The sequence below is a fragment of the Dufourea novaeangliae genome, unplaced genomic scaffold, assembly GCF_001272555.1.
Source record: "Dufourea novaeangliae isolate 0120121106 unplaced genomic scaffold, ASM127255v1 scaffold56, whole genome shotgun sequence".
In the NCBI taxonomy this organism is placed as follows: Eukaryota; Metazoa; Arthropoda; class Insecta; order Hymenoptera; family Halictidae; genus Dufourea; species Dufourea novaeangliae.
The window spans coordinates 1,560,250-1,579,858 of NW_015373942.1; the positions used below are offsets into that span (position 1 = coordinate 1,560,250).

Here is a 19,609-nt window from a genome sequence, read left to right on the forward strand (position 1 = left end):
GTATGGTTCCACGAACGATCCATTATAGTGATACGCACGACATCCTACAAACCGCGAGCAGCGAGTTTATTCACTGCTCGCCCTCACCCCTCCTTGCCCCCCACAAAATCCCGGCCACGCGCACGACCCGAGAAAAATATCATCGGCGGGCATACGCCACGGCGAAAGATAGTTACACTCTGGTTTATGTTGCCTAGAAAAAAAAAAATACAACAACAAGTTCCCCTGCCACAGCGATCCTGGTCCCGCCCGAAAAAAGAGAGAACCAAGGGATAAAGGAACGGTGAAAGAGAGAAATAGAGAGACGGAGATGGTAAACCTGGCGAGTGTTGTAATCGCCCATGGTCGTGCAGCATTCTGATCCGTTGTAATTCGTCGATTACGCGCGTTCCCGGGTCTTCGGCCGGGGCCGGTGGCTGGGGAAATAATCGGGAAAAACCTCCGCAAAACCTCCATTGTTCGACGGTGGAAAGCTCTCTCACTCCTGGGGTGGTGTGCACAAACGCTCGTCGGATCGATCCGCGCGATAACGCGTGTGTGCTGGCAGCACTTTCATTTTTTTTTCTTTTTTTTTTTTTTTTTTTTTTTTTGGGATAAAAAACAGCTTCGAACAAAAGACAGTTCGCCGAATTGTGTCTCGAGTCGCATGAGAAACGGGGGCGTGTCGAAGCGAGAGGCGAACGAGATCGAATCGACCAGCGTGAAGAATGGCGCGTTCGGTTATCAGTGAACGGGCGGAACCCGGTGAACCGCGCGACACGCGACAATTATCGCGCGCTGCTTGACGGGCAGAGATGGGCTAATTCGTTGTACCGATAAAGAGTTTCGAATAACGAATAGACGATCGAGAGGAAAAAGTACCACGCCGATTTTGATCGATTAACCTTCGAAAGATGAATGTTTTTAACCCCCGTACGGCGAACGCTGGATCATTTTGGCCCATCTGTAGTTATTGCCGTATTATTTGCAGGTATATGTAAATGAATGGAAATATGTATATGAACTTGATACGATTCGTTGATGTTATATGTGAAATGTGAAAATTCTAGTTTTTATTAAAGAAAATACGTTTTCAATGAGTAGACATTGATTAATAATTATTTAATCTCATTAACTGTTTAACCCTCGCATGATTGACGGGTGACCTTTTTAGTATACCGCGATGTTTTGAGGATAAATGATGTATCTAACGAATAAACAGAAATCAATGTTCATAAAAATGCAAATTTCATACTATCTTTTAGAAATTCTAGTAAATAAATTTGGAAGTGTATAGTCTGATATAGGTCACGAGTGGATTAAAGATTTAAATGACGATCTTAGATACTACTGCTTTTCACTATGTATTATTCGAATTCAAACTATGCCTAACTCTGCTTGGCGAGCAGAACTACCGCGTTCCATAAGTGAAGCATGCGAGTAATCAAATGGGCAGGCTGATATCTGAAGAACGGGGACGAGTTGAAGGAATGCGTATTCGTTTCATCGCGTTTGCGGACAGGCGATTGAAAATAACAGTATTTCAACGGGCAATTGGGAACGCGAGGATTGACTGGACCCTGATTATACGGGGTGTAGCAGTAGGCGTTACGGTTACGTCCGGCCGAGCGTTACAGTAAAAATAATTCATCGAGACAGATAACGCAGCAAAGTGGGGATTTTATGGTTACTTGACACACAAGGTACCACAGGACGTGTGATGAGAGTATAGTTTCTCTCGCTGCGAATATATCTCTGTTTCATTAATTATTCCATAACGGTAGGGCTCAAGTAGATAATAATGAATCTGTACCTGTAAATAGACTAAGTCTAATAAACTTATAGTCAAATCTTGCATATTTGGTGTGTCTTTTAGACCAGTTGCAGTTAATAGCACTTGTATACAGTTCAGTGGTGTACAAAATGGCATTCTAAATCCTACCATTTTGAATACCTTGAATTGTTTTCGACGTGTAAACGTCTGCTACAATGCAGCAATTCAGACGCAAAGATACAGAATAAGTTTGATGCTCGTAGAAAATTTACATTTTTACAAGGACTCTTTTTATTCCCATATCAGCCTCATGTGTTCATGCAATTTGTGAAAGTTATGTTTTTATTAAGAATTTTCGAGTCAATCCTGGCAGCCGTTTAACTGCCAGAAATTGACTCACGACGGTGGTAGGTTTGAGTTGTGCGAAGATGGAAAGACGCTACACACTCCCTACAAGTTGAAGCAAAGATGGAAGTAGCTCCAACACCCGTCGAAAACACCTTTATGCCATTTCTCCGATTAATATTCACTCATTTAGCACTTATCTTATACATTACGTAGTACTATAATGCTTGCGAGAAAGGGATAAACGATGCGTCGCCTAGCGGTGCATAAAGAAATCATAAAAGTGTTGCACTCGGTACATAGAGGGCATCTACGTATCAACCAAAAACGAAGAACGAATGTCTTTTGTCAGATAAAACGGAAAAGCCGCGGTTTTTATATTTGGCGCGGAAGTTAATGTGTAGAAATCAGAGTTGGACAAAATGTAATCTAATTACAAAATCTAAATTCCAATTACAATGTATGCAATATAATTGCAGGACAATTACATTGGAATTTTACATTTATGTACATTGTAATTTTTATTGTAAACTTAGTATAGTTAATTACAATGTAATTGTAATTGTCTTGCAATTACATTGTAATTGTAATTTGAATTTTGTAATTAGATTACATTTTGTCCAACTCTGATAGATATATACATGTACATAATAGATTGCACGGTCTTATGGTAAGGCAAGGTAAGGCCATCGACTAGGTATAGAGTCCTATACCTCATCGGTAGTTTAAATCAACTTATTTCTTAAACTGTCATTTATTCTTGAATTGCTAGTGCAAGAAGAATATTTGCCATATCCCAAATATTATCCGACTCTATATCTACTCTAAATATTTAATTACTCGCGTATCCAGCAGGTTTTCTGATTCGATTATCTTAGAAACGAAACATTCTACGAAAAAAATTTTATTCTATATTTTCAATTTAACTTTCCGTACAAGAGTCACTTCCCAAATTTGTTATAGCAAAATAATCGATACAAAAGTGTAACACTTCATTTAAACAAATCCAATCTCTACTATCTAGCGCCTGAAAGAAAAAAATTTTAATATTTCATGTCTAGACCATTGAAATGGTTCAGTACATTTATCAACAGGTAAAACACCATTATGAAATTAATTTTATCACCGGACATCCTGCATTTATATATCACAGATAATATGAAAGACAAGTTATTTTTCCGTTGAAGATCATTACGCAAATTCTAAAACACGACTTGTTTCCGAAGTCCATCCCCTCAACTTCAATATTTCCATTGTTTCCATTCCACACGCAACCCAGCAGAAACATCAACAGCATCAACCGCCTCTGAATTCTCCATTTTATCTCCCCGCGAATCTACCCCGAACCGGACAATTTTCCTCGCTCGCTGATGTCAAAATCTACGTGTTCGTGCGACCGAAATAACCGCATACATCCCTTTAAATCGACGTCCACCATCGTACGTCTCCACGGTTCCCGTATAACCGCAGTCCTAGAGGGAACATGCAGGTCTGAACCGATACGTATCTGCGAATAATTTCACGTCCTCTGTGTCTCGGACAGGCTCACATGAATTATTTTATGTCGCCGGTACAGAGCGTAATAGGTTCCTCCGCGATTGCCGTGGAATTTGAGGCCGCTCAGAAACAAGAATAGAAGGAAAGAAATAGGGACCACTGCAAGAACGACAAATAACAGGAAGAAGGGGAAAGGGGGGGAAAAGAAGGGGCAGTTTCCTGCGCCGCGAAGATGATCGCGGTAATTAAAACAGAGCCGGCGCATAATAACGCGGGAACGATCGCCGTTCGCCCTGAACAGGTCGTTTCGAACACGGCCGTCCTCGCAGCGGCTAAAAGCGTCGATTTGACTGGGTTGATGGCGATACGGGTAATTGCGTTCCCCATTTAAATGAAATATATTCCGTGTGCGAGCGTGGAGCGTGGCCCAGCGTCGTGAGAGCGATTTCCACCTACCAAAAAATTCCCGCAGTTTTCTCGCGAATGGATCGGAAAACTCTCGACTTTTCATCCAGTCGCAGACCTCTTTATTCGCTCGTGTATACTCCGCCCAATATCACGTTTCCTGTGCACGTGTTACCTGACGAAAATAGTGTCGAACCGTTCGGACAGAATAGGGGAATTCGGGTAATGAGAAAGTAATTGCGGTTAAACAGTGGCAGGAAAGAAAGAAGAAGGGGAGGGGATTTTGGAGGAAGGAAAAACACTTATTGTTGAGGCGTTAACCCGTTAACCGAGTAATTTCTGTTGAGAACGGATAATGACGAGCTAATGTGACTTAAATTTATGGGTCATTCCACGGCAAATCAATCACTGTTTGCACTCGATGTCAGGGATTTTGTTCGAAATGAAATATAATGTCAACGAGGTGAAATTAGGTTCAGGAAATTAGACAAGAACTGCAAACTTTGACGGCCTGTATTTCTTGAACAAATGGGATACTAGCAAAGTGATGAATTAAACCCCCCTAATTTCACGTCGACTACATTGTATTTCATTTTGGACGAAATCCCTGACATCGAGTGGCCCTTAGAATAGACATATTAACAGTGTAATATTTGGTAAGTAAAGAAGAGAAGTTAAAATGATCAGATGATGAATTTAGTTAAATACAAGTGACGAGTTACCCATTCTTCTCCAGTTAACAGGTTGAATGACCCTCCGTGATCGACGAATATTGTCTATGCTCTTCAGCTTCGGTTCGATGAACCATCGAACTTCAATGTAAATACTGCGATTGTGTTGATACTGTTTGTGCGTTCGTTGATAGCTAGAATCAGTGAGGTGTATCCAATTAAAAATACAGATTAAAATAAACGTAGAATAAAAGACATCAAAAGGTTATCGATGAAAAAAAAAACGTTTGCAGATCTTTTTCCTCTATATTTTTTAATGATTGAATTTTATTTCCCGTTATATTGGAAAGGTTTTACAAGTCTAATTACATAAGTAAACAAAATCTCCATCGAACCAACGTCGCACAACATGATTATAAATACGGCTGCATAAACAACATGCTTGTACAGTAAAACCAAACACATTCAATCATTTTTCAAACATTTACGTGAAACTTCGAGCACACATTTACGGGCTGCAAATGATTGTACAGACTCCATGATTAAATTAGGTGATGGATCGTCTATGGGCCACTCTAGATGCTAGACAGTTTGAACTCTGCGAATTTCAAGGTCGTTCTTGACAGTGGCAGTTTGATAAATTGCTTTTGTGCAAAATTATGCAATAATGGACTTGTACGGGCTGACACGCTACCCTCAAATACGGAATATAAAGGAAATACCAATCAAAATAGGTCCGAAATGCTACGGTCCAAACACATAGCGCTACCATCGGAAATGCTGTCAAATATGCACAAGAATGCGCACCAGAGGCATAAATACAGTAGCCATCAAACGCACAATTGATCGCGCGCATTTGAACCACACTCATTGTCGCAGTGTGCCACGACAGAGCATTTGCAGTCATTGTCGTTCGTAAATACCGGCAAATCGAACAACTCTCGGGCCAATATTGTCAGGACAACGTATACAGTATTCCTTCTCTAAAGTGCCACCGTATGGAAGCGTCAACGCGATTACAGGGGGTCGTGGGCACGATTCTGTCAACGAGACTGAATTGTGAGGTCTACCAATTGTCAGCTACCACCATGATATGGCAGAGATATCAATACGATTATAAAGAGATTAAAGGAGCACATTTTGTCGAAACCAGACACTGTACACTATAATTCAGGACATAGATCGTTTTTGATAGTATAATAGTATAATAGATTCGACCACGTTGTCAGACACGCTTCTGAGACCAGAAACATTTGACAACGGATCGTCTTTGTTACGAACCCTTGAATTATTTCTATGTTTAGCCAATATTGCAGCCAATTTCAACAGGTATCGAATGACACTCTAATAGTATCAGTGTGCACCAGTGGCGCATTGATGCTGCAATTCAACCCCTTCGCGAACCAGCTGCAACACTACAGCCAGATTCACACTAGCGGTCACGGTACGATCAGATAACGTCAAATCAGGCAGCGATCTTTATCGCTCAAACGTAATCTAATGAGAGAAATATTGTCTAAATTCAGACTAATCGTGATCTGGCCGTGCACTTAACCGCTAGTGTGAATCTGACGTAACGATACCATAGAACGATTATTTCAATATAACCTACTCACACGTATATGTTTCAATAGCAATACCTGTCAATGTATCAATCGTTAGTAAATGTAGCTCGTACCCCGTTAGAAAAAAGTCTCCAACAGAGACAGGAAGTAGCCAGCTGCAAGAAGTCCCGATTGCAATTTGAGCCCTTCAAGCCACCCTCCTTTCTCGTCGAGCACCACTTTTTCTGAATGGAGTAATACGTCCACGGTGGATTCGACCGAGTCCTCTCTGTTCCTAATTTACGTTACAACTTAACGAGAGCCCTCCCTGTTTTTCAGGCTAAACGACTGACACGGGTTCCTCGATAAACGTTTCATTACGTGGGGAGCAGTGGTCGAGGGTGGTTCGCCGGGAATGGATCGTTAGAAGTTCCGCGAATTTCGCTCCGGGTTACGCGACTCTCTCGACATTTTTTTTTTCTCTCTTTCTTTTTTGTTCTTTCTGCGTCGAACTCGTCGAAAACTCTGACGGCGACGGGATGAAAATTTATCCGCGACGGAGGCAAGGAACGCGATCCGATTTACCGCGTCTACACCTTTTCCGTGCATTAATTCATCGCTGAAATGTAGAAATCGTGGTTGGATAACGCCAGTGGTTTTGCATTGTATGTAAAATATACAGGGTGCCATATAACTCACGGTACAATTAGGTAGGGGATTATTCTACGTGAAAAAATAAGTCGAAAATATAGAATAAACATTTTTTCATTTAAAACTTCGTTTACGAAACAATCGGCTTTGAAAATTAATCCGAAGCAGGTGTAGAATTCGTCGTGGTAACAAGTAGCCGGATCCTATTTCATTTCACGTGTATCCAGCAGATTTCCAAACTCGATTTTCTCGAAAACGTAGTCTTATATGTATAAAAAAATTTTATTCAATATTTCAAACATATTTTGTTCACGTAGATTCATACGAGTGTGCCACCAATTGCATGACATCCTGTATTTAACTATCCACGCGGTTTCTGTGATGCATCGACCTTCAACGAATAAATAAGGAAGTTTTGTTCAGTACCTAAGCCCCTGTTTATCGACAATCGCTGCATTGATATTAAACGGCGATTGAAACTCGTACTTTAGTTACTCCGATACCGGTGCGGTTTCAATTATTGCGCCCCTCGCACGACTTTTCCAACCCCTCTTGAACCAACCCTCAACTTACCGGTGGTTTTCCTTGCTCCTCGAGCCGCTTCCTCTTCTATTTCTTCTACCCCTCCGTAACTCCGTAGTTCCGCAAGTTTCTTTCATATTGGTTCAGAAACTCACCGTGAAACGCCGGGGTGAGTTGTCTCGAAACAAAATTTTAATATCGCTGTCCCACTCCTAATTCTATTACCAGGGATCAAAGGAAACGCTTCCCGCCGGTCGTCCATGCAAATACATAGTACGAATTTGAAAGAATGACAAAACACCCGCGGAAGCTGCTGCATACATTCATAGGAAGCAACTTCGAGGTGGCTTTATTCGATGAAACTCTAGAGCGTATAAGGTTCGATATAAAATTAGGGCTATATATTTACGGGATTATACAGACGTGATTCTCTTGATCCCTGGTTACGCGGCCATTAATGCTACAGAAATTATACCGAAGTTCGTTCATGTTCGTTAATGTACAAACGTGCGCAATAATCTATCGCTAATATTCCATAACGAGGATATTCGGCTGGAATTATCAGGGGTCGAGTTCTGATAGTTATGAATGTGTTACAATGATTTAACATGTCAAATTTGTGATGTAAGGATTCTCTAAAAGAGTACGTAAAGAATAGCACGTGGAACTTGAAGTAGACAGACGTGTCATTCGAAATGTATTTGGACCAAGTACAGAAGCACATTATTGTAGTGTAAAAAGTATTGCAAAGTATTGTAGTGTAAGTCCATTTTTATTTATTTCGAGATACTTAATATTTTGTATTGTACCCTACTCAAAAATATTATTTCAAGCTTATCCTGTTGCAAGCTAATACAGGGGTGGAAATAAATAAATCCCCCGGAAATAACGTCGTTGCTTGTGTCGCATTCATCGAGGAATCACAGTATCTCGAAAAAGAATTCTTAAACAACAAAATTTTATTCTTTTTTCCAACTTATTTTTGCATATAGAATCACCACCCGTCCGGTTGTACCACAATTGTGACTTCACCCTGTACAGTTTGCCATTCCTATCTACCTGATACCAACTTCCACAGAATTTATCTCCGAATCAAGAAAGAATCCAATAAACCAAAGACACCTAAACTTCACGACAACATAATTCCCGCATCGAATCTCCATGACGACGTACATTACAACCCCTAGCACCGCCAGGCAAGCAAACACGTCGCGCCGAACCAGACTCGCGCTCGTACACCGAGAAAAAAGAAGCAGGAAAAGAACGGGGTGGGAGGACCTGACGGTCGCGATTTCCCGTGAGGGCTAGCGGACGTCGCAATTTTTTTATTGCCCTCGTCCCAGCTCGAGCGTAATGCATTTTTACAATAATCCAAAGAAATCTCGAGCCACAGCTGAGTGCTGCTCCGGCTGGGTGTACGGGGCAGGGGCGCGATGTTCGACGAGGCACTCGCTGGCGGCGTCGTGGTTCAGCTTCATCCCTTCACCTGGAACCGTGTTCGTCGCGCAGCGGCAGCCAGGGGTGTTTTCAGACGCGCACACACACGTACGTACACGCGCGGTGAAATCCGCGACGGCATCGCTTCGCCGAAAGAGTTCTTACGCGGCTTTTACGCGATACGGCGAGAGGAGTTTCTGGATTTACCGGGAAACCTTCTCCTCCCCTCTTTATCCCTCCGCCCGTTCCATCGTCGCGGGTGAACGGAGCCTCGACTGGGCTCGCGGTTGTCAAGTGCACGTCGCAGCGACGGTGTCTCGTCTCGCTGGCAGGGTATACACCGTTTCCACAGGTACGACACGCGACGATGATGGTAATTATAACGGTGTAACACGCGTGTCGCTCGATAACGCGCGCAGGCCACCCCTGTTGGCAGATAATTAATTTCATTAGGGGAACGAATAGCCGTTTTTGCCGAGGCAGCCTGCATCAGGGCCTCTCTACTTCCCCCCATTGTCGTTCCCGTTACTTGATTCGTATCTAATGAAACCAGATGGGATTCATTCGTTCGTTGGACTACGTTTAACGACGCCGGTTCTGTTATATTACGAAACATTGCGCCTATGCGCGCCACCAGCAACGACAGATAGAAAAAGATAAGAGATTAGAAAAATAAAGAAGGAACGACGCCTTGGTAAACGAGCTCGCTCGGCCAGTTCGAGCGTTCGCAGCGCAGAAATCCAGGGAAAATGTGGAAAATCCCGGACAGCGAACGGTCGGAGAGATCGAGTGGAGGGGACGTTTCGTGTCTGCGTTTTTCCATAAAAATTCCCGTCGCAGTCCCTCGGGAACGACCTGGCCGGAAATTTGTCAAGTCCTCCAAAAACAAGCCGGAAAGTCGCAGCAAGACAGTCGCTGAGGGGAAGAGGTAAGGGTCGTCCGCTCGTTAAGAAGCGGCGCTGGGCCAATTTATTCGATCGAATTATTCGACAACGGGGGCCGCAATTAAACGCGAGAGACGGTCCAGACGGAGAATGGCTGTTCTTATTCCGCTCGCTCGTTCGGAAGCTCGTTCCCTTCCGTAATTTCACAGCGGGAGGACTATCTCGGATTCGAACCATCGCCCTTGTCGATCGTATTTATTAATAGAGGAACGAAACCGCGACCACGGCGAATAATTGACGACAACGGAAATGTATCCGCGAACTCATATCAAGGAATTATATAGCGGTGTGGACGATCGGGTTCGCGGCTAATAATTTCCCGTGGGTATCCTCGAATGAATATGGCGGGGTCGTGGAGCTCAGGTGTGAAGGGGGAGCAGCCTGAATCATCCTTGGCAAATGCTCCTTTTACTCGCCCCGCCGGCCCTGTTTAATTACGCGTTGTCGGCTGGAACGGAAAGGCGACCGAAGAAATAACACGAGAGTTGTCTAAGTCTGGGGTTCCCCCCTGAAATACGAGCGGGTTCGCGGCCTTCGCGATCTTTCATTTTCGCAATTACCCTCGATGAAACCACGGATGGTACGTCCCGTCGCGAACGATATTCTAGTCTGTCGGATAACGAATCTCGCGAGGGGTAGGGGAAACGGTATCGTTTCGCGAAATTGACGATAACTCTACGCTCAACGCGCGTGAGACTCGACCGTTGAAGACGCGCCTCGGTAGGTAAAGGTGAACACGCTGGATAGACGTTACCGACCGAGTGTGCTTGTCGCTGACTCTACGACGACGCTCCCTCCTTTCCCGATTCTTAATTAATTCCATAAAGGACTATAAAGCAGCCGTTAACGAACCGGCGCGGAAACATTAAACGAGATTACCCGCTTACGTGGAATTATAAAAATACAACCGAGCGTTAGGGGAAGCTCGGCTAGAAATAAACGTTGTGGCCCAAGGTTACAGAGACACCCGGCCGACGCGAGGGACACAACAGCGTGAAACAATACCGCCTATATCGGGGCCCGACGTTCCACGGACATGATATTTAGGTCGTGAAAAAAAACGCTCTATGTAAGAAATCGGATGACTGATGCGCTGCTTCGAGCTAGGTTCACGCTGCATTTATTTAGGGTGGGACAGATCGATCGGTAGATGGCTCGAGGGCACGTAATCGTAGCCCCGCGTTTACTACTTCCTCCAGCTCGAGGAAGGATTCGCCGTGGATCCCCGCGATGGATAAAATAACACGAGGCAACTCTATCGAAACGGGCCGTTTGTTCGCCGTAATGGCGAGCGGTACTGGCCCACGGATCCGTGAAAGTTCTAATTAGAATGGACCGGGGATCGATTCCCCTACCTGTGAACGACGAGGAAAAGGCGACGTTAACATTTAGATTACCGGAAATTTTTGAAAAAATTTGTGTACATATATGACCTGAGCACTGCGCTGACTTTCGAGTTTTATCAATTACCGAATAGGGATACACCCCACAGCCTAACTAAAAGTTAAATGAACGCTTCTTGTGTTGCGATGGGCTACCTGCAATTCTAGTACCATTTTGGAATTTTGAAATAATCTGTAGTTAAGTTCATATCTATTAAGCTCTACGATTACCATCCAAATCAAAAGAAACTATTGTTGCCTCCCAATCCATAATAGCCAAATCGAGCAACGATATTTCGGACTGTGAAGCAGAAAGATAACGAAAGCCAAACTCTCGTCGGTAGAAAAGGGTTCGACGAAAGGCTGCGAGTCGAACAAAAGAGCGGAATTAATACAGCGCTCCCGTTGAACAGTTCTATTATTTTCCGGCTTGTCCAGAAGGAGCCGAAGATCCATCAGCGCGATTGCCACCCTAGCGATCGCCGACGAAGCTGGAATTAAGTCTGCGAGCGTTCTCGAGCCGTGATCCTGTGGGAGGGGTTGGTATGGGCGCGAAGAAAGTACGTATATTTTCTCGAGTCAAGATGCAAGAAAAGTTCTTCCTTGGCAAAAGGGGGTAGGTCGAGTCGATCGGGGGTTGGAGCGCGGCCACTCATCGAATATTCATCGGGGCAAGGAAAGAAATTTCCAAAGGCCGTCCATCCGGGGATCGTTTCTTTCTTTTCCTTTACGTTCGTTCGATCTACACGTAGACACGACTTTCTGCGCGCGTGATCGCTGCGCGTTTATTAAAATTACAACGCGAGCGAACGCACACCATCGCCGTCGCGCCGCTCGAGTATCGAAAATAGTGTTCTCGAACCGATACGACTCGGCGGGACTTCTCAGTGATATGAGAGTGCAGAAGCACTGGATGCAGCATGCCTAATTATAGACGATACGATCGATTCGCGTCGGTGCGGCTACGGTGGAGCAGCAACTACGCTCTCTAGTGTTTGCATACACCTAGGACACACATACATATACACGTAAGTGTGTATACCTAATCGGTACGCATATCCCCGACGATATCGTGTATACACGCTCGGAACCACCTAGACGAATAATAGAGGAGCCTCAAGGAAATGTGTGTGTGTGTGGGCCGACGATGCTCATCCAACGGCAGGCAATAGCAAGATTTTTTCGGCGGACCAATTCTCCGCGCAGACCAGCACGCTTTCATTATCCGAATACTGGAACAAGTGCCCTCCTCCGATTGCCGTTCCGCGTGCCTCGACTACGTACGATTTTCCAGAGTTTACTCTGAAAACGTGGTTCGGAGCGCCACTCTCTCTCTGTCCTTCGATACTCGGGATGATCTCCATCGTGCCCCTCGTTAAATTCTAATTAACGGAAACGAAAGAAGCCGAACACGTAGAAAATCGGTTCGGTATTGTACTTCTGGTTGAAACATTAATGCAATAATAACTGCCGCTAAATATAGATTCATTACTGCTATAGTATGCGATTCCTTGATATTTCTGAACGTACGCGTGGCAATAGAATTTAATAGCTCGACAGGCCCGTTAAGAAGCTGCCGTGCAGCAGTATCACGAGTATCCATAAACAGCTTCCGCAATGGGACGGTTATAATACAAAGCCCGTGAGTCGAACAGTGACGTTACGAACCGGAAATACCACGCGTATTAACCGACGAGCCGGATCGAATTCGCGTCGCGAGATTTCTAATTAGGCCCTCCCTCCCCCCCCCCTTCCCCAATCGCATCGATTACCACGCAAGCCTATCAAGTCGCGTGCGTGCATTCAACCGAGAACCGACTGCGGAATCGTTCGAGCAACGGGATGCTGGGACCAACCGCGGGGTTCGAGCGTCGATCGATCATTCGTAAAACGAACGCCCAGCCAGCTCGATCGAGGGAGGGAAAGGGACGAAAGACGATATCTCACCGCGTTCCGTATTCGGTAACGAGGGTAGATTTTGAAGCAGGGGACACGGAGCGTGAATTAATTCCGCTGGAGAAAATTTGAAAGTTCAGAGAGCGAGCTTACTTCCTCGCGAGATAAAGGCCGCACCCTCCGTCACCGTTTGGTCCACGCTGGGTCGCCGGAAGCTCCCGTTAACCAGGATCCGCTACTTACCAAGCCGTTCTTACGAACCCGATCACGAAGATCGATCGTAGCTGGGTATTATTGAATAAAATATGACGGCGTCCGTTATAATGAAATAACTTCCGATATGCGGGACCCATGCGCGCCTCCCCGTGCCCCGAAGTTCACTCAACCCCCTTGATGCACTCTTTGTGCTCGGGTTTGATAAGCTCCTCTCAGAGTCTGACAGATTTCTTCGTGAAAATCTTCCTCCTGAAATTACATGCTAATAGACCATCCCCAGCCCGAGGAACGAGGGCTCTTTACCTATGACGTACGGGCAAGAGCCTGATTTTTAATGAATCCCTCGAAGGAATGTTAATTTTCGATGATAAACCAATGGAAGCATAATATTGTTACGCCATGTCATCAAGAGCCTGATTTTTAATGAATCCCTCGAAGGAATTACACCTACGAGTAAACGATAATGTTAATTTTCGATGATAAACCAATGGAAGCATAATATTGTTACGCCATGTTTGTTTTTTTTTGCATAGCGTCAAACGTCACAACAATATGGTGAAGAAAGTAGGATAAAGATAAAGTAATATGGATAAGTAAGTAGATAAAAAAATATGGATAATAAAGTATACTAATATGAAAATTAGAACTATTACTATTATGAAAAATTGAATGATATCCAACGTATTTGAGGTTCATGACCTATTAGTGTCTATATGGTATCAATGATGTTTTGGGCCCTATGTAATGAGGCCTTTTTTTTACGGGGGATAACCTTGAAAAGATGCACCGCCTCCAATGGTGGCGGAGACGACCAATGCGGGATTTCACCACGCTAAAAACCCTCCCGTGACCCTCGGGCAGAGGGCTGGTAACGGAATCACTCGGTATAACCGCGACCAGCCCTGATGTAGCGAGGCTTTAAATTAACGCGTCGACTGCCAGAATGGAAAAGGCCGTACATGTCCAGACACACTTTATTTCGTTTTTTAAGTCATAAATCGTCGAAATATATGCGTTTAGTTGATAGTGGCGGTTGGACTTATTTTAAATTATACTGCGATATTAATTTTACGTAGAAATTTTGTAACAATATTTATATAATTCAGCTTCTTTGCAAGTAAGTGTCACCTATACTTGGGTGACGTGGCAGTCGAAGTGTTAAAGCTATAAGCGAGGACATCGATAGTTGTACCGTATCTCTTAGGTTACAGATGTCATTTCTGAATTGATATTTGACATAGCCACTTACATTCTTTCATTAAAACGGTACGATATTAACTCATTGCGGTCGTAGAAGTCTGAGACATGGGTACCCTATTTATCGCAATTATTTTTAAGCGGTCGACGTCTAGTTAAACAGTACCTATCCTGTACAATCGAAAGAAAAAAAATCAAACACCAGAAATCGCTCATTCCTTCGCCACGCCAGGGGCTAACAACCATCATTTATTTCTTCTTCTTTTGCGTTTGACATCGCGTGTAGATCCTGTAAATGAACGATCATGCGTGTCGAGCATAGCCCGCCTTACGACCGCTCAGTGTTAAGTCCCCACCTATCACTGCTCGTTAACAATCGCAGTACTGGTAAAAATTTAACTGCAGCTGTTACAGATTAAGACGCACATTTTTTTATCGTACAGCCCTGAACGGAGCTCAAGCTTTTTACCAGCAATCAATTTCTGTTTCGATGCTTGTAACATGTAAACTTTCACTCCAGACTGATTTTACGACCTCGCTATATAAATTCCAGGCCTTACATCTCAATTTCAATAATTCATTCAAAGGAACAATAGCTTCGTTATTAGCAGAAATGCCTTGTCATTCATCTTACCAAGTAATAATCACCGTTGACAGCGTTCGGTGCGTTACCAATGATCACCATCGTTCATTTGCAGATCACGTGGATCGATGGCCTGGGGAACGTACTGCACAGGGGAATCAAGACGACGAAGGAGCTGTTCGACGACGGCCCCCTCTACACCGTGAAATCCGTCCTGAGGGTGATGCCGCGCAAGGATCACGACAACACGACGTTCACGTGCCAAAGTCAGAACGCGGCCGACCGCACTCCGCAGAACGCGAAGCTGCGCGTCGAGGTGAGTTGGAAATAAGATGGAGAAACAGAGAAAAAGAGTGTGTGTGTGTGTGTGTGCTGGAAAACTGGGCCGTTCTAGCTAAAAAGGGATTCCAAGCTTTTACGCGTTTCTCTCGACAACCCACTTTTTTTTTTATTCGAACGAGAAACGAGATTATCACGGGCTAGGTGAAACCGGCCAGAATCGCGGTAACGAGCTGAAAAATAATTAACGTCGCGTCCCGAAATCTGGTCCCGCGGTATAATCGCGCGCGACTGACAGACGGCCACTTTCGACCCACCCACTTTCCCCATTTTGACGGTTTTATAACTTTACGTAAAAAAACATCCAAACTAATAAAATAATTATGATTTTTTTAGCAAAAAAGCTTATTTTTTACAGAACCTCTATCTTCGCGATTTTTTATATGTTAATATTGAAATTTGTATACAAACGCAATTGTTCCTTGTTCTACAATGTTAAGAATATGTTCGATCATTTTTACAAGCGAACAAAAAGAATATTGTAAAAACAGCAACCGTGTCAAAGTAGACGTGTTTAATTGTACCGTAATGTGTGACCACGGAGGGTTAAAGAAAAGTTTGTCGAACCACACAAACGTACACAATTTTCAACAAATTAAACTAGCACAGTAGGCACTAGTTAATTCACGATAAAGAAACTTCCACATTACATCAAAACCGACGTAACTCGGGGTACGTCCTCAAGCGGTTAATGATTCACGTCGACGACCCAGTATCTCCGACAAGAGCAACCGCACGACCCTGACCGATGCTCTCCCAACGGTATCGTAATTCGTCGACGGAAGCATCGACTTGTCGCCGTGCCCGAATATTAATCGTCGCGAAATTATGTCCGACGGTGAATTAAAGAGTACGCTAAACACTCGAGGAGTCACGCGAGCAGAGGCGAGCATACCGCGGATCGATCCCGTGTGTACGTGATCCGATGCTCATGAATAGACTGCGGATCTTTATGCAAATATAGATTTTTACTGTCTATTTTACAAAAACTGGTATCAAACAGAAATTTCTTTACCTTATTAACGATACTATTAGGTACAAAATAAAACAAATACCTCATCGAAGTTTATAAAATATTTTTATATATTATAAATAATCATATTCGCTATAAATGCATAAAATCCACAGTCTACTCATGAAAGTTTGAGCATTCGACTCGCGTGACATTTCGAGAGCATCCTCCAGTTTGTGACCAGCCTATCGAACGCTTGTAATCCTCGATTTTACAGGTTCGCTACGCGCCGAAAGTATCACTGAGAATTCGCTCGGGCCTGGGCAAGAATGACCGCATCATCGAGGGAACCGAGCTTCGGTTCAAGTGTCGTGCCGAGGCCAATCCGTCGGATGTCGAGTACAGGTGAGTGAGGGAGGAAGGGAGGGGGTGGGAGGGGTTGGGGGCGGACAACACGCGAATAACGCGAGTACACCCGGCTCCGGTTGCTCGTATCGCTGCAGGGGCGGACAAGAGGCTGACAATCGATACTCACCGCGAAGACCCTCTGAACAGCGAAACAATATTGCATGTCGGTGATTCCGGGATCTGTAAGAGACCGAACCAGAAAATTTGCTTACTGAAGGTTATCTCTACGACTTTGAATCACGCCATGCTCCATGTCTGGTTTTTTATTATGAACGTGCAGAAAATGCTGTCTGTCGTTGGGTAAAGGGACAAGGTATGGAATATGAGTAAACTTCTGGAGAAAATGTTCTTCTCCGAGTACCTAGGTCCATTTCACCCCTTTGGAACAAACAATAAGAAATTCTATTCTTCGATTACTCCTCCAGATTTGCAGAATTTCAATGATCCCGATCGATCATACCGACGACATACGGACCAGACAGAAAAGAAACCATTTCGGACGAATAAAGTTCCACCGAATTAAAACAAGCTTGAAACCCCGTCCGAACAATAAATGAAAACCGATCCATTACCTTTCCATTTTGTCGCACGATCAAAGGGAACCCCCCCGTAAACTCTTCAATTCTACATTGTGCAAAAAAGCCCTCGGGGGCACTCGTCGCGTCGTCCAACAGGTTTTACGTACTGGAATGGATTAACCACTGGACTGGTATCGGGAAAAAGGATACTCCGGAGAACAGGCGCGCGCGGGCTCGGTCACGGATTTTCAGGATCAGAGGAGAGTGCTTATTACGTGTCGTTTTTTTTTTTTTAGTCCGGGCAAACGAAACCCACCGTTGTTGTTTTATCTGGAAAACGCCAGGTCGCGACCGGACAAAGGGAGAATTAGCGAGAAATCGGTTGCGGCACGGAGCAAGCGAATAATTGATGCTAGTCACAAAGAGGGAACAATGGAAAGTTTAGGACAATGTTAGCCGGTCGCGCGTCGCATTACGCGTTGTCTTGTTGCCCGCTTCGATGGGCCCGCGAGTTCTCTACACGCTGTATCTGTGTGTGTGTGTAAATAGCCACCCAACGACCCGGCCGGTTTGTTCTCTCAGATCCGATTAAAGAGAGGGAGAAAGATTTTAGGAAACGAAAGCGAAAGCTAACCGCCGCTGCTACGTGAATGGGATGTCCGTTCTCGTGTCGCGGCTCTGGTATCGGGAACCAGACGATGAGCCCAGTGAAGATAAAAAGAGATCGATATAAACAGGGTTTAATTAAGTGAAGGGTGGCCGAAGGGGGGCGCAACTTTCGACGCGGAACGCCGAAGTTTTATGGGTCAAATCGAAATCGTAAAACCGACACACGTACGACCTGCGGGGTCGGTGGCGGTTCGGGTCGCGTTTACGACGAAACTTCTCGCCCGTTTAATCTCGACGAAAATAATAAAACACGGCACCGTGGCCCCCGGGTATTCGATCGTTATTAGCGGGGCCGCGACTTTGATGAAAGTCGATCGTGACGCAACGGGGTGAAGGGTGCTAGGGGTTGCTTTCTGAAGACAAACGAGCCCCGCCAACTTTCCTGCCCGTTCTATTCAGTCTGTCTTCGCTTTTCCCTCTGCCAGGCTTTGATAACACATGTGATCGCGATTCGAGCACTTGAAAAGAGGCGCCTCTGCCTTCTCGTTTATTGCCATCCGAAACGATCCTCGCTCGCGTTCTTTTCATCGATTCTGCTGGCGAACGAGAATAAATCGGGCGGGACTGCGCGTCGTTGGCTCGCGGTCTGAGGACCGGGCATGAACTACGATTCTCGAGGAGAATCTCGTTCGGGGAAACGTTATATTCTCGGAATCTAATTCGCGAGGGGTTATCGTTTCTGTGGTTTTCGATCCCTTTGTGAACTCGCGGAACTCGTATCGATCGTGCTGGAAGAATAATTGAAGAACGAGATATATGGGGACACACTGAAAAAAGGCTTACCAGGAAATAAGGAGATGAGGGTGAAGAAGGAAAGAGATTGATCGAAAAATTTCTCGATATTAACTCTTGCACAACGAACGCTCAGACAGCGACTGTGACATACAGATTGCTGGGACCCGGTGTAAGTCCAAACATAATATTTTTTATCAAGGCTGTGTTAAATTTAGAATCTGGATAAGTGAATCTAAACCCCTGGATTGGGGTTATATGGCGTTTTGTAAAAATCATATATAATATTTTAGGCCAAATTAATTACTTCATGGTTGCATCAACGTACCCCATTGAGCTATAATAATCCTTAAACATCCTCAACATCAGAGATCCCCGTATATTACCGCGCAATCTCCTCCTCAGGTGGTTTATCAACGAGAAGAAAGTCATCGGGGACTACACCACCGAAATGATCATCCACAACGCGACCCGCGATCTTCACGATGCGATCGTAAAGTGCGAGGTCCACAACGACGTCGGCAAGAGCGAGGACACAGAGACCTTGGATATAACCTGTGAGTGTGGCCATGGAAGTATTAAAATTTTAAGTCACTAGGGAGGAGAGAGTCAGAATAATTCTCGGATGATATCGCGCCTCGTAGACCGGGAATTACGTATTTCCGCGAGTTGGACGAGGTTTCACGAGGTCGCGAGCCAAATCCACGCGTTTACTATTCGCTGACTCGTCTCGCCATTCTTCTGTATCCAGCTCCGGTCCAGCAAGCTACCGTTTTGCCCGGCTATTTAACGGGTGGGGTTTAGGGGGTGGGATTTAGTTTCGTGGGTTTTCGCGCGAGGCATCAGCGAAATTCGGGATCACGCTTGTCAGAAGACGTAGAGAGGATAGAGAAGGATAAATCGGAGCTCTTCAGGAAGCATTTGTCGGCGTATTTTTCGGACGCGTCC

At 44.7% G+C, this 19,609-nt stretch overlaps 1 protein-coding gene across 1 annotated transcript in view; it reads left to right on the top strand.

Moving 5' to 3' along the window:
- The window catches only part of LOC107185737 (irregular chiasm C-roughest protein-like), an 83,111-nt gene that overhangs the window by 54,270 nt on the left and 9,232 nt on the right, over positions 1-19,609 (top strand). Inside the window, exons 4-6 of the mRNA XM_015573493.1 lie at positions 15,159-15,359; positions 16,612-16,739; positions 19,067-19,218. Coding sequence (XP_015428979.1) covers positions 15,159-15,359; positions 16,612-16,739; positions 19,067-19,218 — 481 coding nt within the window. The remainder of the gene's footprint in view (positions 1-15,158; positions 15,360-16,611; positions 16,740-19,066; positions 19,219-19,609) is intronic.